General features: G+C 48.6%; 1 protein-coding gene across 5 annotated transcripts in view; it reads left to right on the top strand.

The window, feature by feature from the left end:
• Positions 1-24,633, top strand: part of ANKRD6 (ankyrin repeat domain 6) — a 189,671-nt gene that overhangs the window by 149,053 nt on the left and 15,985 nt on the right. For 3 of the 5 annotated variants that reach the window (XM_058660841.1, XM_058660848.1, XM_058660846.1), the window contains exons 3-7: positions 5,721-5,819; positions 14,120-14,218; positions 15,742-15,840; positions 21,018-21,116; positions 23,075-23,173. In XM_058660841.1, the coding sequence (XP_058516824.1) occupies positions 5,721-5,819; positions 14,120-14,218; positions 15,742-15,840; positions 21,018-21,116; positions 23,075-23,173 (495 nt within the window). Of the gene's footprint in view, positions 1-5,720; positions 5,820-8,726; positions 9,069-14,119; positions 14,219-15,741; positions 15,841-21,017; positions 21,117-23,074; positions 23,174-24,633 lie in introns of all 5 variants that reach the window. The other 2 variants (XM_058660832.1, XM_058660839.1) reach the window with 1 other exon arrangement.

Raw genomic sequence — 24,633 nt, 5'->3', positions numbered from 1 at the left:
TGCTGGAGGCTGACCCATGGGGCTCAACCTGCTGGAACAAAACCTCCTGACAGGCCAGGGCCCCAGCCCCATTTTTGTGGCTGTTGCTTGGTAACATCTCAAGGCCCTTTGCTATCTAGCTGACCCCTGGTTGGATCAAAGGGAAGCACAGAACCTGCCCTCCTGTCACCCCAGCTGGCCTCAGATGGCCCATCCTGATCATGGGGCCAGTCTGAAGTCCAGGGCCCTTTGAAGAGTGTTCTCTATAACCTCTGGCTGCACTTCACAGTCCTTTTTCAAAACACTGAATCTGACGGTGAAGTTTGGCAATGGATTTCTTTTTTGTTTGTTTTTGTTTTGTTTTGTGTGTAAAATTTGGGGGTGATTATCCTGAGCAGTAGGATCAAATCCCCAGTGCCTTACGTAAGCAACTCTCCAAATGTTTTCCCTTTCCCGGGAATGTTTAAAATGCAGCTTCTGAGGCGTGCCAGACACTCTGAGGACGCCCAGCAGTCTGCCGGGTAACCAGCCCACCAGGATTCTGTGCCCAAGAAAGTTTGAGAACAGCTGGCTCCAGGATGGATTTCTGTGACCTGGGGAAATAGCAGCAAAAACATCCCTGGAGGAAGCACCCTGTAAATGGTGGGACAAAATCAGCAGTTTTGTAGAGACTTGTGCAGCAAGAGATGAGTTGGGTCTTCACACTGTATGCCTACCTACTCTTTGGAGACCCCAGCAGCTCTGGGTCGTGGCGAATACAGGATGTTAGGTGTTTTGTACCTTGTATGGACAGGTGAGGACAAGCACCTTGGGGAATGTAGGCTGGGGCGTGTCTGTGGCCCACACAAGCCCAGCCCAGCAGGTGTGGCTCCAAGCCAGAGCCACCAGGGGAGGGGGGCTGCCGGCCCCTCCTCTTATCTGCTGGCTCTCAAACTTCAGCACCCCTGGAGAACAGGATGTTAGAGACAAACTCTCTAGGACTTAGAAGCTTCCTGAGAGTGAGACACAGGGGATCCTCCTCCAGTCCCCCAGCGCAGGGCAACCAGTTAGAACCTGGGAGCGAGGGTAGAAACAGCTTAAGGGGAGAATCCAGACTGCGGTGACCTGTGTGATACAATGTGCAAGACTACTCCTTGCCTCAGTATGCTGCCCTGGAACGTGAGCTTAGGTGGAGTATCTACTGAAGGAGCCTAACACGTGTAGTGGTCTTCCATGGGTGCCTAGCATGTGGTCAGGGCAGTGAATGGTGGCTGCTGCACTCTTGCCTTTGTCCGTGTTACTGTCACTCTCTTCAGCCCCCCAGAGTCTGGCTTGAGTTTGGCTGAATTGCTCCCTGAGAACAGCCAGGGTGGACCGCAGGGCACACTGGTGCTAGGAGAGCTGCTTTCTCCCATCAGGTATGTTCTTTGCAGCCTGTGGTCCTGCCCTGCTGTCTTCTTCAGAGCATGGAGAGCATGTCACATCCATGAGTCTGTCATTCCAACATACCAGGAAACCGCAGTGTCCACTCCTCGCCCTCAGGTGGTTCCAGTCTGCTGCCAAGGTTAGACACTTTCTGGAGACAACCCCGTGTATGGTCACTCATTGGAATGGGTCCACTTGTGGTGCTTTTCACCCCAGAATGTTCTGGAAAACCAAGGACATATCTGCTGCCTTGTCTCTTTGCTCCTTTGGAAGGTGGCTGTGGTAGGGGGTAGGGTGTGTGTAGGGAACTTTTCCCTGTGCTAGGGAAACCCAGGGGTCTGCTCCAACTTCTGTAGGGAACCAGTCTTTTACTTTACGTTAGCCAAATGCCAGAAATGAAGCCAAAGGAACTCAGTTTCCATGTCACTGTTGCAGCTGCTGAATGTTCCTGAAGTCCCAGGCTGTCCACACCTCTTCTGAGGGGCAGAGCAGTCCTAGAACCTGGGTCATGTAGCCATCACCTCCAAACCCACATACCCCCTGTGTTATACATTTTTTTTGCTCCAAGCTCCACCGGACTGTGGAGTTTGCCCTTGGCCCTGGCCCATTCTGGAGGTCACTGCAGCCTCTCTGATCCAGCCTGGACCACACAGCTGCATCAGCCTCCTCTCTGCTCACAGGAGGCAAGGGGAGGAGGCGGCTGGCATAAGTCAGTACCCATGGAGGAAAGTGTGTGGCAGTTTTCTAGGAGGGAGCGAGGTGCTGTGGGTGTGGAGCAGCCATGGCGGGAACACAGCTTTTCAGAGCACCAGGGAGCCCCAGCCTGGAGTAGGCCTTTCCCAGGAAGGGAGGCGCTGGTAAGCAGAGATGCCAAGACTGGGAGTTGCAGGCTGAGAGTGGGTGAGTTAGCAAGGACTAGATGTAGGAACTGCTTCCTAAGGTAGAGGCATAGATGTGTCCTCAGAGTTTGGGACCAGCTAGAGGAAAGGGAAGCCCACACTGGATGGAGGTGGCTACCTTGGAACTCATTGTCAGCCTTGGGGTGGTAGTAGAAGTTGTTCTGCAGAAGAGAAAGCTGGCCTGGAAGATTACATCTCACGCCCCAAATCAGACAGGTGTTATGAGTCAGAGCTGGGATTTGAAACACACCCATTCAGCTCTAGTGCCTCTGGCCTTGCATTTCTCCACAGGCTGGATTCTTGGCTGATTTGGGATGAGGAATAAAGTGCCTCCAATCCAAGGCCAGCCTATTTGTAATTTCCAAAGTGCCCTTCCAATGTGATCTGGTTTGGACCTGTCTTAGTCTGTTCTGGCATCTCTAACAAGATGTCATAAGCGTGGGAGCTTAAACAGCAGACTTTGCTTTTCACCATCCTGATCACACAGGTGATGAGCTCTGCTATGTTGCCTCAGAAACTTGGTGGCAGTCGTTAACCCAATGTCAGGATGTCAGGTCTTTAACAAGGTTGTGTAATGACAGAATCCAGGAAGAGTCCCAGTGAGTGAAACCTGGTCGTTATGCCCCCATTGGCTCTATTGTGGACATTTCATGGAAAGAATCAGGGAGAGATCCGTTATTGTAATGCAGCAAGCTCAGTTTCCTCCTGCAACACCGGCATCTCATGTTGGAGCACTGGTTCAAGTCTTGACTGCTCTGCCTGTGATCTAGCTACCTGCTGTTGCGTCTAAGAAGGAAGTAGAAGATGGTTTACATACTAGTTGGAGACCTGAATAGAGATTCACACTCCTGGCTATGACCTACACCAACAGATGCAATATCTTCCCACCTCCCAACTCTGCCCCTACTTCAAATAAATAAGTAAATCTTCATTTAAAAAATTAGTCCTATAGCACATGGCTGAGGAGGTCACCAGCAAAGAAAGTTCATCCTGTCCCAGCTCAGGCACTGCCCTTTCTATAAAGAGCTTTTTGTAGCCCAGTTTTTTTTAAGAGTAACTTTGTTCTTAATTAAGAATTCTAATTTTAAATTGAGCTCTGACCTCTTTCAGAATTATTTTAGTGCTTTGATTGCATTTCATGGGTAGAAACTAAATTCCTTTGTTATCTGTTATTTCTGCTTTCTTTGAAGATTGGTGACCCATGGCAAGCTGGTGCTTTATTGAGATCCTAAATGGCTTTATCCTGCTAGAATATCGACAGAATCTCCATCTTCAAGATGGAGAAGAGTGTGGAAGGCCATATGATACCCTTGTTGCTCAAGGCCATGCTCGCACAGGGATGGGCTGTGGTTAAATGATGCTCGAACCTCTTTCCCAGTGCATCTTAAGGGAGGAAGCAAAGAGGAGTGTCATGTGAGTGTGGAATCTGCAGAGTTGGGAGGTTAACAAGGTCGGCTTTCTGGGTAGATGTTGATCTGAAGTCTTCCAGAGCCTGCATACCTAAGTTGAAGGGATAGTCTTCCCTGTGGCCCAGCAACAGGTGTATGAGGAGAGCAGCTGCAAACCACAGAGAACAATGTGAGTGTGCCTTGGTGGGAGATTGAATTAAGCAGTGAGCTAGAATGCCTGCAACAAAAAGAAAAAAGAAAGCGACAGAGTCTGGTACCACAGTGTAGTGGATGAAGCGCCACTTGCAATGCCAACATCCCATGTGGGCACCTGTTCAAGTCCTGGTTGTTCCATTTCTCTTCTAGCTTCCTGGGAAGGCAGCTAAGGATGGTGCAAGTCTTTGGGTCCCTGCATTCACATGAGAGACCTGAAGAAAGCTCCTGGCCTCAGACTGGCCTCTACCCTTTGTGGCCATCTGGACGATGAACCAACAGATGGAAGAACTGCGTATCCCTCTCTCTGTAACTCTTTCAAATAAAAAAGCAAACCTTGAGGAAATCAATACCATGTGTGTTAATGTCCTTTACTATGATTATTTGGAAAGAGTGTCACCCTTTGGCTCTCTCTAAATGCCCACAGCACCAGGGGTGGGACCAGTCTGAAGCTGGGAGCCAGGAGTTTAATCCACATCGCACGTGGAGGACAGGTACCCACATACTCGAGCCATCGCCTCTGCCTCCCAGGGTACATGTTAGCAGAAAACCTGAATTAGGGGTGGAGGCAGAAGTCGAACCCAGGACCTCCAGTGTGGGGTCTGAATGTCCCATCCGATATCTTAGCTGTTGGTAGGCGAGTTCCACACCCAGTACCACTTTCTAAGACTTGAAATAAGCAGAGCCACTTTTATATGTCCTGTGGTTACAAACATGTAGTAAAAAGGACACGAAAGGCAAAGAATATTAAATCCAAACTCCGGAGAGGGCTGAGCTGTGGTGATGAAAAGCTGACAGACGATCCAGAAGGGACTCATGGGGAAGGTTGGCGTTCTCTCATGTCTTAAAATGTGTGATGGCATGTGTATTGTATAATATTACATATTTTTATTTTCCTTTAATTTTTAGACTTTTCGATCTTTCATGTTTAGCTAAATATTTTATAACTTGAGTTTCTAAAAGAAAAAAATTTTCCACATCAGTTTCATGAGTAGTTTTAATTTTATGGAGCTACAAACCACGTTGTCTTGAAAAGACAGAGGACAGAACAAGTCAATCAACCACCTCAACCATATGTTGGCCGTGAAAAACAGGGTAAATGGAGACTCTAAGATGGATTATGTCAATCAGTGGCTTCTTCAACGACCGCATCGTGCTTGGAGTGGCAAGATTGGCAGCAATTCATAACTGTTGAACTATCAAAACCACTTGAGCAAGACCCTCGGAGCATGCCCCACATCTGGGACCTGGATGAGAAATTGGGTGGGGTTTCTCCCTTAAAATCCCCCTTTACCTCAAATACCTGAAGGAAACAATGTGGAAATAATGGTCTTAAGCACTATCCTATAGCCCTTGAACCTTTTTACCCTAAGCAACTATGTAAAGACTGCCAAAAATATTTTTTAAAATGGAAAAAGTCCTAAAAAATAAGCAAAGTAACTAAAATATGGTATAATTAGAAAAACCAGGTTGTGCTGAGACTGATTCACCGGACAGTGTGGTGTTTTCTTTCCTCTTGACCCATTGGCTTCATTTCGACCGGTGGGAAAATGCAAGACACAAAGCCCCTTGTTCAGCTGCTTGTTGGCTTGCTATTTGAGTGACTAATAGAAAGTGTACACTAAAGAATAGCATCACATTTTCAGCATTTTGTCATTGGTAATTACATATGCCAGTCACCACAGTTGATGAGACAAACTTGAATTTTGGGCAAATCTGCAAGACATTTCCTGCCAGACCCAAAGGGCAGTGTGTGGGTAACGCTACAGAACCCCAGCCCCCCAGGGAGTGACTTTGTTGCCTTGCTCTAAAATCAGCTTTTGCTTTACCTTAACAGCATGGCCGGACACCCCTGCACCTTGCTGCCAACAAGGGCCATCTTTCTGTGGTCCAGATCCTGCTGAAGGCTGGCTGTGACCTTGATGTCCAGGATGATGTGAGTAGAAGCTGTCGTTCTATGGAGGGAGGGCTTGGTAGGAAAGCTTGTGTACCTAGAAGCCCACAGGACAAAGAATCAGCAGCCATGGGTGGAAGGTAAGGGTGCTCTCCTAACACTTCTTGGCATTAGTTTGATTGCCATGGTGTCCAGAATGTCTCTGCATGGACCTGTTGTCAGTAACAAGCTAGATTCTGAGAATCAAAGTGGTGTTCCCTTTGGATTCTGTCGCTGTCCCGCAGCGATGGACTTGGTGCACGGAGCCGATAATAACACGCGTGGACCCCTGACTGATGGTCAAAAGCCGAGGTTTATTAGTAGCATCAGACTTTATACTCTGAGGGTCATATAAGATAAGGGAGGAAGTGCTGAGCTTATCAACAAAACCATTAATGCTTGTTTGGAACTCCTTTTGTCTTGTATATTCCACCAGGTGTTCTCATATACATATGCAGATGATATCCAATAAGGTATACAAAAGGTAGCCATTTGGTTATTTTCCTCCAAATATTATCCAACCAACTGTAGTCCTGTGCTCACTGACCTTTTCGGGTCACAATGTCCTCCTACAGGATTCATTCCCTGTTATCATTGGAATGCAGTCTCTTTTTAAAAAAAGATTTATTTATTCAAAAGGCAGAGTTAAAGTAAGAGAGGGATAAAGGTCTTCCATCCACTGGGTCACTCCCCAAATGGCAATAATGAGCTCATCTGAAGCCTGGAACTTCCAGCTCTCCTAGTTGGGTGCAGGGACCCAATTCTTTGGGCCTTCTGCTGCTGCTTTCCCAGCTGCACCAACAGAGCAGGATTGGGAGTGGAGCAGCTAGGACTTGAACTGGCGGCATGTGATGCCAGATGGGGGCTTAGCTCACTATGCCACAGCACCAGTGCAGAGTCTTAAAGAGCGCTTTGCTTGTGTGCTGTCTCAGTCCACAGACATTCCCAGCAACTGTGGGCAAGGCCGTGTGAAAATGTACATTGTTGACTAAACTTAGCCTTGGGGTAAAGATAGGGCTTAAAACATCTTTTTTTCTCACTTTAATTTCTCTGAAGTCAGTGTAGTTGCAAAAGACATACTCACAGAGGTGAGGGGTCATACACCTCCTGAAATTCAAGAGAAAAGAGGCACCTGGGAAAGTTCGCTCTGCTGAACTCCTGTGGACTCCTGTGCTGTAATGGAGACACAGCTGCCAGCCAACTTGGCCTTCAGTCTGCTGAAACTGTCCATGCGGGGCTCTCACTCCTCAAGGCTGAGGACTCGCTCCTCCGTCACTGAGCGCTGGCTGACGTGGGATCAGTGGTCCATGGAGCTGCCTCATTAGATGGAGTCTCCAGAAAAGGGATCGTGGAAATTGTCTTCCGTGAGCTGTTAGGAAAAGATCCTATGGTAATGTGATTGAAAACTATCTTTAGAAACTGCTTCAACTGCAATTTGTGTTACTCCCAGAAATAAGCTTTCTGAAAAACATACTCTTGGAGAGTTTGGACTTACCAATGCTTTTCCAGATGCATCCTTAGTATGTCTAGTTATTGACTGCTTTTCAAATGTCAGACACTCAGGTTTGCTAGGGTGTGACTTACCAATGTGTTTGGTGAACAGGCTGACATGTGGGAAGGACAGCATTTGCCAAGAAATGGCTAAGCCTGGCTTTGTCTTTGGCATGGGCAGAAGGCCATTAGTATCTTGTCATTTTTATTGTTTTTAAAGATTTTTTATTTGTAAGGCAAAATTACAGGGAGGAGCAGAGACAGACCTTCCATCCATGATTTACTCCCAAAATAATTGCAAGAGCCAGAGCTAGGGGGTTCCAAAGCCAGAAGCCTGGAGCTTCTTCTGGGTCTCATACATGGGTATAGAGGTCCAAGGTCTTGAACCAACCTCTGCTGCTTTCCCAAGGCCATTACCAGAGAGCTGGATCAGAAGTGGAGCAAGCAGGACTCAAGCCGGCATCCATATAGGATGCCGGCACTGCAGGTAGAAGATGAACTTGGTACACCACAACGCTAGCCCCCGTCGGTGTCTTTTCATTAATCTCTAGTTATTTTGGGAGTCTCTTGGATCATCAGGATGTAGTTTGCAAAAGATGCTGATTTGGTTCTCAGCAGTTGATTTTTATTTTTCTGCACTGTAGCCATTCTAGACTTCCTGACCTACATCATATCAGTAGGTGACAGGAATGAAAATACAGGGAGAGGGAGATTCTGACAGTAAAAAGGCTGAGCTGTTCTAAAGTATTGGGGTGCATCTGGTGTTCGCTGTGCAACCCATTACTTGCCACAATGGCAAGAGCACCAGGCCAGGCGGGCTGAACCATACCACTTCACACCATTGCACTGAGTCCTAAGCTTCAAGTGTCACTGTGTTCTCATGCACACAAACCGTACGATGTCCTAGAAATGCGACAGTCTCCATCAGGTGAGGTAGAAAGTAAAACAGACCAGAGTTCTCATAAGGGAGCCAAACAGACATGTCAGTTGAAGGGAGGCGAGGTCTGCCTTCGGACAGGAGCCACCCTCTTTCATTCCTTGCCATTGTTTTCTTGCACTTTTCCCCTTGCTCTGGACACATGATACATATTGCTTGTACGTATAACTTAAAACTAAAACACAACTCCAAAGCAAATTGTGCAAACAGCTGGGAGTAGACAGTGCAGAAGTGGCCTTCACCTCTTCTGGAGTTGTACACCTGCCAGTGTGATCCGTGCTTTCCTTCTGTATGATTGATGCAAAGGCTTGAAGTGAACAACAGTATGAGGAAGAAAATGTTGTGGGTGTTCTATAAACAAACTAGGAGATGAGTTATTAGAGGAAAAAAATCATTTCACAAGATTCCTATCTTGGATGGTGGGGAGAAACAGAAAAAAAATAACATTGTGAAGAATTCACTCCTCACTTCATATTCTGCAGATACTGATCTTGCTGGCATGGGAAAGCCTGAGAATTAGTGGAAGAATGACCTCCAGTGGCCTGGAGTGGGATTATTATGAAATCCAACCTGTGGAAACCAGTTCTTTAGAGTATGCAACTCCAGCAGCCAGTTCTCTCTTGCTTCCTGCCAATCCTGCCCACTCTGAGTGGAGGAGCCCTGATGCCATCTTTGATTGGTCCATGAGCAGTCACACGGCCCCAACCTCAGAAATAGTCCAGGACCCTGTGGCCACAGAAACATACCTGAAGGAAGAAAAAAATAAGAAAAACCAGAGAAGAAAGGCTAGCAAGAACCCTAGAAGATCAGAGGGAGACAATGAGGTCAGCAACTTGCTTTGTGCCCCTACTCCGTGTTGAGCTTCCTTGTGGCATGTCTGCCTGTGCACCTGCAGGGCTGTCCTCTACCCTGGCATGACTGGGCTCTCTTCCATAAACTTGTGAATCTGCAAATGCTCTGCTCACTCTTTCACTGTGTGGGAGAGAACATCACACGTATTTAATAACAATCACCTAGATTCAAAGGTTACAAAGCTCTTAAAAATTCCTGTGTAGGGCCAAGCGCAGTAGCCTACTGGTTAAATTCTCACCTTGCAAGTACCAGTATCCCATAAGGATGATGATTCATGTCCCGGCTACTCCACTTCCCATCCAGCTCCCTGCTTATGGCCTGGAAAAAGAGTAGAGGATGGCCCAAAGCCTTGGGACCCCGCAACCGCATGGGAGACCCAGAAGAACCTCCTGGCTTTGGATCGGCTCAACTCCAGCCATTGGAGTCACTTGGGAGGTCAGTAGCGGATGGAAGATATTCCTCTCTGTATGTCCTTCTTTCTGTAAATCTGCCTTTCAAAAATAAATAAATCTCTTTTTTTAATCCTGCATAAAAAGCATCATCAACGTCTCAGAAAAACTGAGACCTGGCAGCTCATGTACTTTTGCAAATGGGTCAGCATGTTCCAGTTCAAAATGCCAGGTTGCTGGCTTTTCAGTTTCAGCTGCAACATTTTTCTTTATGCTTCCTTCCATTAGTTAGTCATCAATTACTGCTTGGACTTTGACAGCACCTAAAGCACTATGCTGAGCCACTTAACTTGATGCCATCAAGATGCAACCCCCAACCTCAAAGGGACACCTGGTCTGTGTTAAGGCCATCCTAAGCTTATTGCCTTCACAGGTTGCAAGAGGACTTGCCTATTTGAATTCTGGCCCAAGTCTGTTACCCAGAATTGGCTGGCTTGGCCACGTTAGAATTATCCATAAGATAAGTCCCAGTGCAGCCTCGCAGCTAAAGTCATTACCTTGCATCTTCTGGGATCCCATATGGGTCCACCAGTTCTGAACCCAGCAGCCCCTCTTCCCATCCAGCTCCCTGCTTGTGGCCTAGGGAAGCAGTCAAGCACAGCCCAAAGCTTTGGGACCCTGCACCCACGTGGGAGACCCAGAAGAAGCTCCTGGCTCTTGATCCTGGCTTTGGATCAGCTTAGTTCTGGCTTGCAGCTATTTGGGGAGTGAACCAGTGAGTGGAAGATCTTTTTCTCTCCTTCTCTCTGTAAATCTGTCTTTCTGTTAATAAACAAACACACACCCCAAACTTGGCCACTTTTAAGTTACTGCAGTGAGAATCAAAGGCTCCAGGAGACCTCAAGCAGAGATGCCTTGGAGTATCACCTTGGACCTACTCCACCTCAGAACACAATGCACCCAACCTCACTCAGAGACCATTGGCTGCAGCAGGGTCAGTTATCTGACCAATTTTCCACTAAGATTAAGTAACTGTTGAAATATTTCCAGGCCACAAGCAGAGAGCTGTATGAAAAATGGAGCAGCTGAGATGCAGATTGGCACCCATATGAAATACCAGAACTCGCAAGTAGATGACTATCCTGTTGAGCCACTGACAGGCCCCAAGAAGTGGTCAGTTTTTAAAAGCCAGATAAAGACAGTGAAAGTCCTAGTCCTCTAGACCCATCACAGCGAGTGTTAACAAAGCTTACGGTCAAACTGAGCATAGCTAGCTGTGAGGGGGTGCAGCAGCAGAGGCTGCCTTGGGCCTTTACAGCAGCATTTAGCTGACCAAGAAAGCTGGGACCCAGGCTCTGAGTGAGGTCTTGGGAGATCACCTGGAGGTCTGTCAGGAGATTCACTCATGAGAACTGGTCTGCAGTTGGATCTGGCCAATGGCATTGGACTGGGGTCTCCTGGAAGACAGTTGGCTTGAGGCAGGCATGCTCAGTAGGCAACTGATGCAAGTCACACAGGATGGTGCCATGCAAGCTCCAAGACTGCCTCCATGCATAATTCACTGGGCTGCTTGGGAGCTGTGGGGCAACATTTGATCTGAGCGCTAACTGATGAAGTCTTTCATGTGACACGTACATCACAGTGGTTGACATGAGCCATGTGCACAGAGCTTGTTGCCTACATGGTTCACACAACACAGACAGTGCTAAGCTTCATCACATCCAAAGGATCTTGTCGTTGGTCCAAGGGGTGTCTGCAGTCTGTTGGGATCTTGACAGCACCCCACAACTGGAAATCTAGCAGTACCCCATGCTTGCTTACAGAGCACCATCTTAGCAGGCCCATAATTACAAGAGGTCCCTTTTAGGAGCATCCATCACCATCTGATGGAGAACTAGGAAGCCTTAGACATTCTTATGAAAGTCTTAGAAAGTTAAGACTTAGGCAATATCTCATGATCGCTTCTTTGGACAAGTAAATCTTGTCTAGAAATATGAGGGCAAGTCAAAAAGCTCCTGGAGAATGGAATTTACAGAATAAGCTTCTTTTGGTGCAAAAGACTTGGAAATCTGTGCTTAATTCTTTCATAATATGCAGTTTATGTCAAGTTTTCTTTTAAAATTAGTTTTGCTCTTTTTTTAATCTTCATTTTATTAGAGAAATGGAGATATTATATCCACTGCTCCACTGCCCAAATGGCTGCAGGAGCCAGGGCTGCGACAGGTCAAAGCCAGGAACCAGGAACTTCCTGTCTCCTCCAGCGGTGGCAGGGGCCCAGGATGTGAGCCTTTCATTGTCTGCCACCTCTCAGGATGTGTTTTCAGGAAAGCAGATGAGCTGGGGCTCAACGCAGGCGCAGTGATACAGGGTGTGCAGTCCCAAGCAAGGGTTTGACTGCTGCACCAAACGCCTTCCCTCTCTGAACTGTTTGAAGACAACCTCCCCCATTCCCATCGTTTTCCCTGAGATGCACCCCGTCCCCCATGCGTGCAGTGCCTGGGTCACTGTTTGACTTCGTAGACCCCAGGGAGGGTGTGCTCTGGCTAGGTCTGAGAAGCTAGAGAGATGGAAACCAGCGTCAGCCTAGTAGGTAATGGGACTGAGAGTCTAGGAGCCAAGGCGCAGGGAGGTGAAGGCAGTGCCGACGGAAGACAGTGGGTGACATCACAGTTATCGGCTTGGAAGCCTGAGCATGCCACCGCAAACTTTCTTGAACACTATACATCTTTCCTGACACTTGAAGTTAAATATAAAATGTTGGAAAATATGTAAAACCATAGAGAAAAAAATAATTACCTCCCCATATGTATTTTTAAAAAAAGACTCATTAATTCGTTTTTCAAGACTTATTTACTTGAAAAGCACAAAGAAAAATTATCCATCTACTGGTTCATACTCTGCAACTGGCCACAGTGGCCAAGGCTGAAGCCAGGAGTCCGGGACTCCAGCCAGGGCTCCCACATGGCGGGTGACTTCTGCTGCCGTCCTAGCCTCAATAGATGGATGCTACATGGAAACCAGAGCAGCCAGGCCTCAAACTGGCACTCTGGGATACAGGTGTCCCAAGCAGTGGCTTAAACCACTACTCCGCAATGCCTTACATCATACATACGTTTATATGTATGTATGTATTTGGGTCTTCAGGACTGAGACTTTTGTTGCTCTAATCAGATACACATAACCTTTACCAGCTCAAGCATTTCCAAGTGAAGGGGACTCTCCCTGAACTTCAGAACTATTGCCCGTAAATGACTTTCATGTGCATTGGTATTTGCAGACTCTAGTCAGGTCACTTACAGGGAGTTGGGTCCCTCTTGGGGAAAGTATCTCCATTGGTTTTCTCATCATAATCTATCCTCTCTCAGACGACCTGTCAGCCCCCCTCACCTTTGCACCTGCTGCGCTCAGCCCAGCAGCATCTTTTAGACAGAACTCACAGGAGAGAAGGGAGCACGAACCCCTTTCTTGCACAGGTGAAGCTCTTGCGTCCCAGTAAGGTTGTGGGTGTCTCCCAGAGCTGTGTGCAGCCCAGGTGCCCCGACTCCCTTGCCCTGTGCCCATTCTTTTCCAAAACTGCCACTCTGTCACCCATCACACCTTACAAGCCTGGACCACGAGCTCCATCGGATTTGTGCCAACTTGACTTCTGGCTCTATGGCAGAAATCTGGTGTGCTCTTACAGACTTCAGGACTCTCATGTAACAGCCTTGACCTTTTTACCTCAGGGAGCATTTTGTCCTTCTTTCCACTGCATTTGCGGGAACCAAGTTACCTATAGCACCAGAAGGAGGAAAAAAAAATCTTCACTCCCAGGAATCTGATCCGCTGAGGAAATGGGTGAACCTGTAGCCTAAGTCAGGAAGGACTTAGGGAGGAGCTGGGAAACAGGCCTCATGTGGCAGGCTGCAGTCACCCCGTGCGCAGATGTGGCAGTACAGAGCCCTGCCTTGCTCTTGGCTAGCAGGAGTCAGTGACCAAATGACACTGCTAATGTCACCAGCTGACAGAGCAGCAGGGTGAGCATCCTGCAAGCCAGAGGCCTCGGGAGTTGCTGGCCCAGCCCAGCTCCCACTCCCATCCTTCACACATTGGACAACTATGTCCCTCTAATGACAGGAGAATCCTGACCCTTATTCTGACATTGTCCAAGGGAAGGCTATTCTTGCTATTGGCCTTTAAAACAAAACAAAAAGATGTGTTTACTTAAAAGGCAGAGTTAGAGAGGGGGAGAGAGAAAGAGAGCTTCCATCTGTAATGGTGACAAAGACCAGGGCTGAGCCAGGCCAAAGCCAGGGGCAAGATCCCAAGCGCTTGGACCATCTTCCTCTGCTTCCTCAGGCACACTCCCGGGTAGCTGGATCAGAAGTGGAGCAGCCAGGACGCAAACCAGCGCCCATATGGGATGCTGACATTGCAGACCCCAATTGCCACTGGCTTAAGGGCCTCTTTGGGTTTAGGAAGAAGGTGGCTAAGCCAGTGTGTGTCATACACTAATGGCCACCAAGCATGCCTTGTGCCTGAGCCCTTCAGCCAGTAACTGGTCTGTTCGTGAGCAGCCATGATTTGTCCTTGTGTCTGAAGGCAAGACTGTGCTGGGGGAGCTGATCGCTGTGACTGCCTCTGTCACTTCACAGGGGGACCAGACCGCCTTGCACCGGGCCGCAGTGGTGGGGAACACGGAGGTCATCGCGGCACTCATCCAGGAGGGCTGTGCCCTGGACAGGCAGGACAAGGTGAGGTGCAGGGGGCGGGCAGGGCACTCCAGGGAGCTCAGGACTGTCATTTCTGAGTCTTGCCATTTATGGGCCAGCATGAGAAGATCAGCCAGATTTCCTTTAAAAGAGAATCTGGCACCCCAGCCAGCCATTTTTTTGTTTTTGATTTTGTTCCTGTTTTTGTTTCCCCCTATTCTGTGGCACCAGTGACAAAACACATAAATGTAAGTAAAAGAAAAAAATCTAGGAAAACTGACCTGTGGGAGCCAGGGGAGTAGGAGTCCCTTGAGTTCGCTGCTGCTGCTTCTTCCTCTTATTATTATTATTATTATTATTATTATTATTATTATTATTATTATAGATAAGTGAGCAAGTTGATTTCTTTCTATTGGAAACAAAACAAATTTTCCTTAAGAAATCCGAATAACATGCTCTATGCTGTCCCAGGGTTTTGAAGTTCTCAATCTTAAAATCTGGAACTTGACAAGGAAATGTCATCCCGTCCCTGTAAACCTCGTGTTCATGCAGAATAGACACAAAGAGCACAGGTGATTGCTACGTTGCCCTGTGCGCCCCCATGTGGAAAAGCTGCTGGTCCCGAGCACCCTCACCGGGGACCCCTAGGGTCCTTCTCCCTTGTCTGATGGCTTCTAGTCACCCTTCCCCAGACCCTACTCTGCCTTGGGGACCCTAGACTCCCACTATGTCACCAACATTGGGGTGTGACTTTTTGTACATATTTCCAGAAAGTCTCAAGGGCCACCAATGGGGACCTCTGACATAGTTGGAGAATCTGCACTGCCCCTTGGTGACCAGCCTTGATCCAGACCAGGCTGCCCCTAACCCTGACCCCAACCCTGACTCTCACCCTGATCCCAATCCCAATTAGGGTTAGACCTGGAGCAGCATGGGAGGTCTCCACGGTCCCTTGTCCCTCTTCCTCCCCTAGGACAGCTTTCTTCCCATCCCACTAAATTCATTGCAAGTAGGAATATTTCTTTCTTCCTTTGTAGCGAGGGAAGCAAATCTGAGCTATGTTTATTGGCTTTTGTTTGCAAACTGCATGTTGAGGATCCTTGAGCTTATTCACAGACCACTGCTTCCTCAGGGCCTGCTCAGCTGCTGGGAATGCTGTGGATGGAATTGGATGAAATTCAACTTTGATTTAGAAATTTGTGGGAGCGGGGACCCACCTGTCAGGCGCTCAGACTCTTGGACTCCTCCTTTGGCCCATCTCTGTGGGTCCTCCTTGGTGCCAGGGGCAGAGCTGTGAAGGCATGGACTGGGTGGTTTGCTTCCCAAAGAGTGGGAACTCATGTCAGCCCGCGTCTGAAGCTGGAGGCCTGGTGCCCAGGCAGCCATGGGACACCCTGTGCCCAGGTGGCTTTCGAGTGGTAACTATGGCTTTTCCCACATGTGGTTCTTAGGGGGGCATGTGGAGAACTGGCACTCCAGCTGTTCTCTGCATCCAGGGGAGTGTTGATGACCCTGAGAAGAACTGGATCTTGAGTGGTGTGCCCTGTCCCCCATGTGTCCCTTAGGATGGGAATACAGCCCTGCATGAAGCGTCCTGGCACGGTTTCAGCCAGTCTGCCAAGCTGCTCATTAAAGCAGGAGCAAACGTACTTGCCAAGAACAAGGTGAGGATCACAGGTGGGGGCTGGGCTGGGGTTGCCAGGCTGTGGGGAGGGTGGGGCCTCAGCAAGATGGGCCACAGCTCAGAGGGATGTGAGAACCAGGCCAAGTGGTCCCCCAGCCCATGCAGGAGGTCCATGTGCAGAGCAGGGAAAAGCATAGCTACTCCAGGACTGCAGTGCCAGAATCCTGGGGACAGGCCCCTGTCGGCTGCCCCCATCCTCTTGATATTGTTGTTTTGTTTTTTAAATACAGCAATAGAGAACTGGCAGTTTACAAGTGTCAGCAAAGGCACCTAGAGTGATGACAGGCAGCATTAGTGTGACTGCAGTGATGTGAGCTCAGTCAGAGGTGAACAACCCTCCGGGAGGCAGCTTAACAAAAGTAGAGCCTTACAAATCAGTGTAGTCTTGTCTTCCTTCCTTCCTTTGTTTCTTAATTTCTTTTTTTTTTCCTTCCTTCCTTCCTTCCTTTGAGTTCAGTGTACTTTTACTTTAAAGAAGTAAGTACAGGGCCCGGCGGCGTGGCCTAGCGGCTAAAGTCCTCGCCTTGAAAGCCCCAGGATCCCATATGGGCGCCGGTTCTAATCCCGGCAGCTCCACTTCCCATCCAGCTCCCTGCTTGTGGCCTGGGAAAGCAGGAGAGGGACCCTGCACCCGCGTGGGAGACCTGGAAGAGGTTCCAGGTTCCTGGCTTCGGATTGGCACGTACTGGCCCATTGCGGCTCACTTGGGGAGTGAATCATCGGACGGAAGATCTTCCTCTCTGTCTCTCCTCCTCTGTGTATATCTGGCTATAATAAAAAATGAATAAATCTTTTTTTAAAAAAAGAAGTAAGTACAAAGAGAGGGAGAAGCAGAATCTTCTATCTGCTAGTCACTCCCCCAGAATGACTGGAGCAGAACCAGTCTGAGGCCAGAAGCTTCTTGTGGGTTTCCCATGTGGGTGCAGGATTCCAAGGACTGGAGCCGTCATCTGCTGCTTTCCCAGGTCATAAGCAGGGAGCTGGGTCATGAACTGGTGCCCACATAGGATGGCAGCATCACAGGCAAAGGTCTTCACTGCTGTCTTTCTACCAAGTAACTCCTGGGACTATGTTCTCAGGAAGTGGTGCACCTGCTGGTAAAAACACCTACAATGGGATGCCCTTGATAGCAGTGACCACTGAGGCAGGCAAGGAGGAAGATGCTGGGGGACTTAAAATTACAGTGCGCTCAAACTATAGGATAGAGTTAATAGTAAAATCGCTGTTTTGGTGTGAGTCTTGCAGGAGAACAGGTTAAGACACTGCTTGGGATGCTTGCATCCCCTATTAAGGTGGCTGGTTCAAGTCCCGGATGTTCTACTTCCAATCTAGCTTCTTGGTGATGCACACCCTGGGACCCTGCCCAGCAGGTGCAGGTCTGCATGCAGTTCCTGGCTTCTGTTTGGCCCAATCCTGATTGTCCTATGTATTGGAATATCAGTCAATCAATCTCTCTGTCTCTCTCTTTCAGATTACTAAGTGTTTTAGAGATAATGTTCCCAATTTGCTGAGGAACATGACAAAGGGGTACAAAATCACGTATCTTCCATGTCCCAGGCCATTTGTGGGAAAAACGATATTTAAAATATTCATTTTGGGGCCCGGCAGCGTGGCCTAGCTGCTAAAGTCCTCGCCTTGAATGCGCCAGGATCCCACATGGGCGCTGGTTCTAATCCCTGCTGCTCAACTTTCCATCCAGCTCCCTGCTTGTGGCCTGGGAGAGCAGTCGAGGACAGCCTAAGGCCTTGGAACCCTGCACCCGCGTGGGAGACCTGGAGGAGTCTCCTGGTTCCTGGCTTTGGATCGACGCAGCACTGGCCATTGCGGCAACTCAGGGAGTGAATCATTGGATGGAAGATCTTCCTCTCTGCCTCTTCTCCTCTCTGTATATCTGACTTTCCAATGAAAATAAATAAATCTTGAAAAAAAACCCAAAAAACATCAATTCTCTTTGAAATAAATAAATAAATAAAATATTCATTTTGGGGAAAACAGCTTGAAATCCATTCTAAATTTTAAAAAAATAAACATTTATTTTTTTATTGGAAAGGCAGATATACAGAGAGGAGGAGAGACAGAAAAGGTCTTCCATCATGGTTCACTTCCTAAGCTGTTGCAATGGCTGGGCCTGAGGCAATCCGAAGCCAGGAGTCTGGAGCATCTGGGCCTCCCACGCGGGTGCAGGGTCCCAAAGCATTGGGCTGTCCTCGACTGTTTTCCCAGGCCACAAGCAGGGAGCTGGATGGGAAGTGGGGCAGCCAGGGTTAGATCCCGGCACATGCAAGCCAAGGACCTTAACTGCTAGGACACCACTGCGTCAGGCCCCATACATTTATTTTTTATTGGAAAGTGAGATATAAGGAGAAGAGATAGAGAAGATCTTCTGTCCCCAAGATTCACTCCCCAAGAGGCAAGAACGGCTGGAGCTGTGCCCATCCAAAGCCAGGAGCTTCTTCCAGGTCTCCCACACAGGTGCAGGGTCCCAAGGCTTTGGGCAACCTTTGACTGATTTTCCAGGCCACAAGCAGGGAGCTGGATGGGAAGTGGGGCTGCTGGGACTAGAGCCGGCGCCCATATGGGATCCTGGCGAGTGCTAGACAAGAGACTTTAGCCACTAGGCTACTGCGCCAGGCCTCATTCTCAAATTTTTAATGTAATTTTTGTTTTATTTAAAAAATGAGGTCAAGAGATCTTTCACACTGGTTCACCCTTAAATGCCCAGGACAGCCCAGGCTGAAGCTGGGAGCCAGGAACTCAATCCAAGTCTCCCTCATTGGCAGCAGGGACACCAGCGCTTGATTCATCATCTGCTGGTTTCCGCACAGTTCATGTTATCAGGGAGCCAGATCCGAAGCGGAACCAGAGCTCAAACCTATTTACTCCGATAGGGAATGCAGTCAGCCCGAGCAGTATCTTTTTTTTTCTTTAAGATTTATTTTTATTGGAAAGGCAGATTTACAAAGACAAAGATTTTCCATCCACTAGTTCATTCCTGAAATGAACGCAATGGCCTGAGCTGAGTCATCCGAAGTCAGGAGCTTCTTCCAGGTCTCCCACGTGGGGTGCTTGGGTCTAAGACTTTGGACTGTCCTCCACTGCTTTCTCAAGCCACAAGCAGGGAGCTGGATGGAAAGTGGAGCAGCTGGGACATGAACCAGCACCCATCTGGGATCCAAGGGGAGGATTAGCCAATTGAGACATCATACTCAGCCACCCTGAGGAGCAACTTGCTCACTGTGATGACCCCAGTATTTCCTTTAAAATTGGTAGAGTGTAGTTCCAGCACCTTCAGATTCCTTCTATTTCACCTGTTGATTCATTCGTTACATCTTTATTGACTGCCAAGAAGCGACCCCACACTGCACCAAGCCAGGAGCCCAGGGCTCGCACAGGGTTGGAGTGTTTTGGAGCCCTGACCCTTTGTTGTTGAGGACTAAGCTTGCCTTGGTTCTCTACCTGCCTGCAGGCAATGTAAAACAAAAAAGGGAGAACAAAAGGTAAAAACAAAATCCCTGATGACCAGCCTTAGGGTGATGGCTGTCCCCATTTACCCTGAAGTGGGGGTTTACCACCATTAGGGACTTAAGTGCTCAAACTGAGCCCTGACCCCGCCCCCCAGCACAGCCATGCCAGTCAGTCCCCCAGAGGGGCTCAGGTGTGCCCTGCTACTTTCACAGCGTGTGCCCTCAGGTGGTTTCTGAGCTCAGGCCTGCCATACTCTGATCCAGGTGGTGACCAACACTACCAAAGGCCCAGCCCCACTGCAGTTATGAAACCGGAAGGGGAGATAACCAACCAGGACCCGGTCTGCTTTTGCTTATTTTTGTGTGCTCAGTACTCCTCCCAGAAGTGGGGAAGCTAGCACCCTGAGTAGGCAGCTGGAGGGCTCCACCCCACTGACTTCTGTTGGCCCCCAGTCCGGAGCGCGACAGAGCCGCCAGAGCGCAGGTTCGGCCATTTGTATTTCTTTCAAGAACATGTCCGTTCCAGCCCCTTGCATGCTTGTTAACTGGCTTGTGCTATTGTTGTTGAATTTCTTCAGCTCCTTACACATTTTGGATATTAATCCTTCATCAGACATATAACTTGTGAATATTGCCCCCCCATTCTGTTGTCTGTTGCATCACTCAATTAATAGTTTCTATTGCCAGACAAAAGCGTCTTAGCTGATACAGTCCCATTTGTTCATTTGTCAGTCACTGCCTGTACCTGTGCCAGGGTCTTAGAGTGTTTCGCTCTACCTCCAGTAGTTTTATAGTTTCCAGTCTTATGTTAAAAACATTCAGATTTTGATATCTCATGAAACATGCAAGAATGTATGATTTGAAAAAGGTCTGTAAGTTTAGTCCCAGTAGCCACTAGACTGTACTTTCAGGATGTGGTTTGCTGCTTGCTTGCTTTCTTTTCTTTTCTTTTTTTTTTTTTTAAACCATCCTGTGCTGAGCCCTGCAGCCACAAATCTTACCCATGTTACACAGGAAGCCAAGTCTGAGAAAAGTTTCAAGCCACGCAGGTGCATAATGTTTTATGATTTTTAAAAAAGATGTCTACCGGGGCTGGCACCATGGCACAGCAAGTTACGCCTCTCCCTATGGTGCTGGCATCTCATATGGGCACCAATTCAAGTCTCAGCTGCTCCACTTACAATCCACCTCCCTGCTAATGGCCTGGGAAGGCGCATAGGAGAAGCAGCTCCTGACTTGGGACTGGCCCAGCTGCAGCCATTGCAGTCATTTGGGGGGTGAACCAGCAGATGTAAATTTAACTACGTATCTCCCTGTGTCTGTAACTCTGCCTTTCAAATAATACCTAAAGTGTTAAACTGTTTTTGAAAGAAATATCATCCCAGGCACTCAGTCTTTGCTATGGGCTCAGGTAGAGGGTCGGGAGCCACTCCCCAGGAAGGCAATCCCATGTCTGTAGGACCTCACTCAGTGGCTTACAGTTACTACACGGCAGAGCGAGTTCTTGGAACCTCGGTTTTATGACAGAACTCTTCAGCCCGTGTGGATTCCAGATGGTAAAGCACCTTATCCCACTGGGACCATGCATTAAGGGACAGAGGGCAGGAGCGGTGACTTTGACCCTGAGTAAGTACGGCCTCACACAAAGTGTGCAGGTCTAACGTGGCCTGCCTTCTCTCCGCTTCTCTTTCAGGCAGGGAACACGGCTCTGCACCTGGCCTGCCAGAACTGCCACTGCCAGAGTACACGTGTCCTCCTGCTGGGCGGTTCCCGGGCCGACCTCAAAAACAGCGTGGGTGACTGAGCCACACTCTGTGGCTGCCTCGGGGGAAAAAATCCGGGCACCTGGAGAGTAAAACGGGGGTTGTGCTGGGGGCTGTCTTTCTGGAGTGTTGGTATTTTGCTGGGACACAAGGAGAAGAACCAACATTACAAAGACTGCTTTTGTCCCAGCCTTTTTCTTTTGGTTTTCCACTTAGTTCGGTTTGTGGTCTGTCCCACCATGTGTTTGGCCAATGATGCATAGGAGGCCTGTAATGCTTTAGGAAAGTCCCCATTCAGATAGCATTAGTAGCATCCTCAGGATGGCAAGCCGCCCAGGGAGGCCCCAGTGTCCGCGGAGGGCAGGTCCCAGCGACATCGGGGGTGTCCCCCGCTGAGGATGTCTAACCTGAAAGCACATGTGAGCGAGCCTCCTGCCCCTAGAGGGTGGCAGAGAAGCTGTGTGGCTTGTAAATCCTGTGCCTTAGGTGAACAAGAGAATCGGGCGTTTTTCTGAATAATAGCACTAGTTGGGGTCTTGATGTCTGGTAGCAGATTGACCTAAGAGGGTTCTGGAATGCCCAGATCCTCGCTCTGAGCATGTCTCCGTCTTGGTCTGGGGCAGGAAGCTGTACTCAGCATTCATCAAGCCCCAGACAGAGCCAGGACATAGATAGCAAGAGACACCACAGAAAGCCTTGGCCTTCCGGCTCCACTTCTGTTGTAGTCTGGTTGGGAGTGGAGCTTAGTCTGTGCCTGCTCCAAAAGAGCTGAGCTTCTCTGGATGCTTTCCAGTGCCCCCCAGTGACTACCCTTTAGAGGCTTCTTAACACTGCCTGGCTCAGTAGCTTAGTGACTAAATCCTCACCTTAAATGCACCGGGATCCCATATGGGCACTCATTCATGTCCTGGCTGCTCCACTTCCCATCCAACTCCCTGCTTGTGGCCTGGGAAAGCAGTGGAGGATGGCCCAAAGCCTTGGGACCCTGCACCTGTGTGGGAGACCTGGAAGAAGCTCCTGGATCCTGACTTCAGATCAGCTCAGCTCTAGCCATTGTGGTCACCTGGGGAGTGAACCCATGGGTGAAAGATCCTTCTCTCTGTAATTCTGCCTTTCCAATAAAAAGGTAAATAAATCTTCCCAAAAACAAAGCTTCTTAACATTTATTTCCATTTTATTTGAAAAGGAGAGAGAGAGTACACTCTCCCAACCAGAAGTTCACTCTCCAAGCAGTCAGGACTGGGCTGGGTAGAAGCCCAAAGTGCAGAACTCCATCCGGGGCTCCCACGTGGGGATGTGCACTAGCCCAGAGCTGGTTAAGAGGCAGAGGCAGGATCAAGTCCAGCCATGCTGATATGTGTACAGGTGCTCCGAGTGGTGACTTGACACACTGTGCCACAAGGTTTACCACAATTCTGTTTTTTAAAAAAAGATCTATTTGTTCATTTGAAAGGCACAGTGACAGAATGAGAGACATCTTGCATCTGCTGTTTTATTCCTCAAATGACCACAAAGGCTGGCACAGGACAGGTTGAAGCTGGAAGTCAGGAACTCCATCTGGGTCTCCTACCAGGATTGCAGAGACCTCGCACCAGAGAGAAAAGAAACTCTACTCTTAGAGAATAAATGAAGTGGAGTAGCCAGGACTCAGCCTAACTGCATGCCCTGTTGGTCTGAATTCTGCTTCCTCCTTACCAGGTTGTGGGAGGACTGGTGCCTTAGGTCTTCTGAAGGTCTTGCACAAGCGTGCATCTAGTTTCACAGGTGTAGAAGTAGAGGTTCTGGTCAACCACATGTGGAGGGCTGGCAAAGTCGGCAAGGACTACAGGTGTTGCAGTGGGCATCCGTGTTAGGAAGGACGCATGTCATCCAGCATGCCTAAAGAATACTTGCTAGTCAGCCAGCTTTTAAGTGGTATTTTCCTGTTGTTTTTCTGTTTGATTTTCTAACTGCTCAGACGAGACTTAGGTTGGATTTCTGTTTGCAGGTGGGCGACACCTGTCTGCACGTGGCTGCACGCTATAACCATTTGTCCATCATTCGGCTCCTCCTCAGCGCCTTCTGTTCTGTCCATGAAAAGAACCAGGTGAGTGCGTGCCTCCTCTTTGCTCTCTGGTGCTCTCCCGGCAAGGCTGCCTGGCCAGGATGTGAGCGCAGGCACAGTGTACGTGTTAAAAAAGCAAAGGGAACATAATACAATGTAATTAATGAATAATAAAAAAAAAAAGCAAAGGGAATGAGATGGCTTGTGACTGCCTGGGTTTCTGGCCAGGGCTACCCAGTTAAGTCAGCAAGGGCAGTAAGCACACTATTCTTGGATCCCAAACCCCCCAGTTGAACCTCTGAGGGTATGGCCAAGGCACTGGTGTTTTTACCAAACTCCATTGGCCATGGAGCCCAATGATATCATCAACTCGCCAAGTCTGTGGTTCTGAGTGTGTTGCATCGGGCCCTCCCCACCACAGTTCCACAAGCCAGGGATTCCCAGCCTTGGCTGTCTGTCACGGTCACCTGGGAGCTTCCCACGCCCCCAGTGCCAGCCCTTGCTGCTGAGCAGAGCATCAGGCCACTTTGGGGTGGGCCTTGGACTCCCCATGGAGTCCAGCATGTGGCTGGGATTGGAAACCTTAGCTATCCAGCTTCTCCCTGGCACCCATGGTGACGTGATTCCACAGTGAAATGAACACGTCTCCCACTTCCTTGGGAGAGGGCTGGGTTTTCATGCCACCCAAGAAAGAAAGTAGATCAGGGCGTATCACTACTCACTCAACCAGGAGGTGACCTATTTGTTTGACTGCTTTATTCTGTCATCCTGTTTGAAAAATGGTGGCCTTTGCATTTGGAAACCGCCCACTAAGCTACAGTGTCTTTGTCTCCTTTCACAGTTATGTGAAAACATTTTTAAATGAAAAAAAAAGTTAAAATGTACTCAGCGGCTCTACAGGAAGAGGTGAGGCAGAGCTAGTCATAGTGAGCACTAATTTTCTGTGCCTCCACCCAAAGAAGCCACAAGGCCAGCTCCTGTCCCCTGCATTTAACCCCATTCTGTGCTTCCTGGGACCTCCATTCAATAAAGAATATGACATGAGTACATAGGCCATTTGGTTCCAAGACTACACTTTGTTCAATTTTTTAAAAGATTGATTTATTTACTTGGAAGAGTTACAGCAAGAGAGAAGAAAGAGAAGTCTTCACTCTGCTGGTTCACTCCGAATGGCCACAACAACCTGGACTGAACCAGGCCAAAGCCAGGAGCCTCTATAGCATCCTCAGGTCTTCCTGGGATCCAAGCACTCAGGCATCCTCTGCTGTCTTTCCCAGGGCAACCATCAGCAGGGAGCTGGATCTGAAGTGGGGCCTCTGGGACTCGAACTGGTGCTCATACAGGATGTTGGTATTACAAGCATTGGCTTTACACATTATGCCACCATGAGGGTCCTTCAGGATCTCTATTTAAAAAAAAAAGATTTATTTTTATTTGAAAGATAGATTACAGAGAGGAGAGAGAAAACAATCTTCAGTCTGTTAATTCACCTCCCTCATGGC

This window comes from Ochotona princeps, chromosome 1, assembly GCF_030435755.1.
Source record: "Ochotona princeps isolate mOchPri1 chromosome 1, mOchPri1.hap1, whole genome shotgun sequence".
In the NCBI taxonomy this organism is placed as follows: Eukaryota; Metazoa; Chordata; class Mammalia; order Lagomorpha; family Ochotonidae; genus Ochotona; species Ochotona princeps.
Note: the sequence above shows the minus strand (reverse complement) of the source record. Positions and strands in the feature narration are given on the sequence as shown.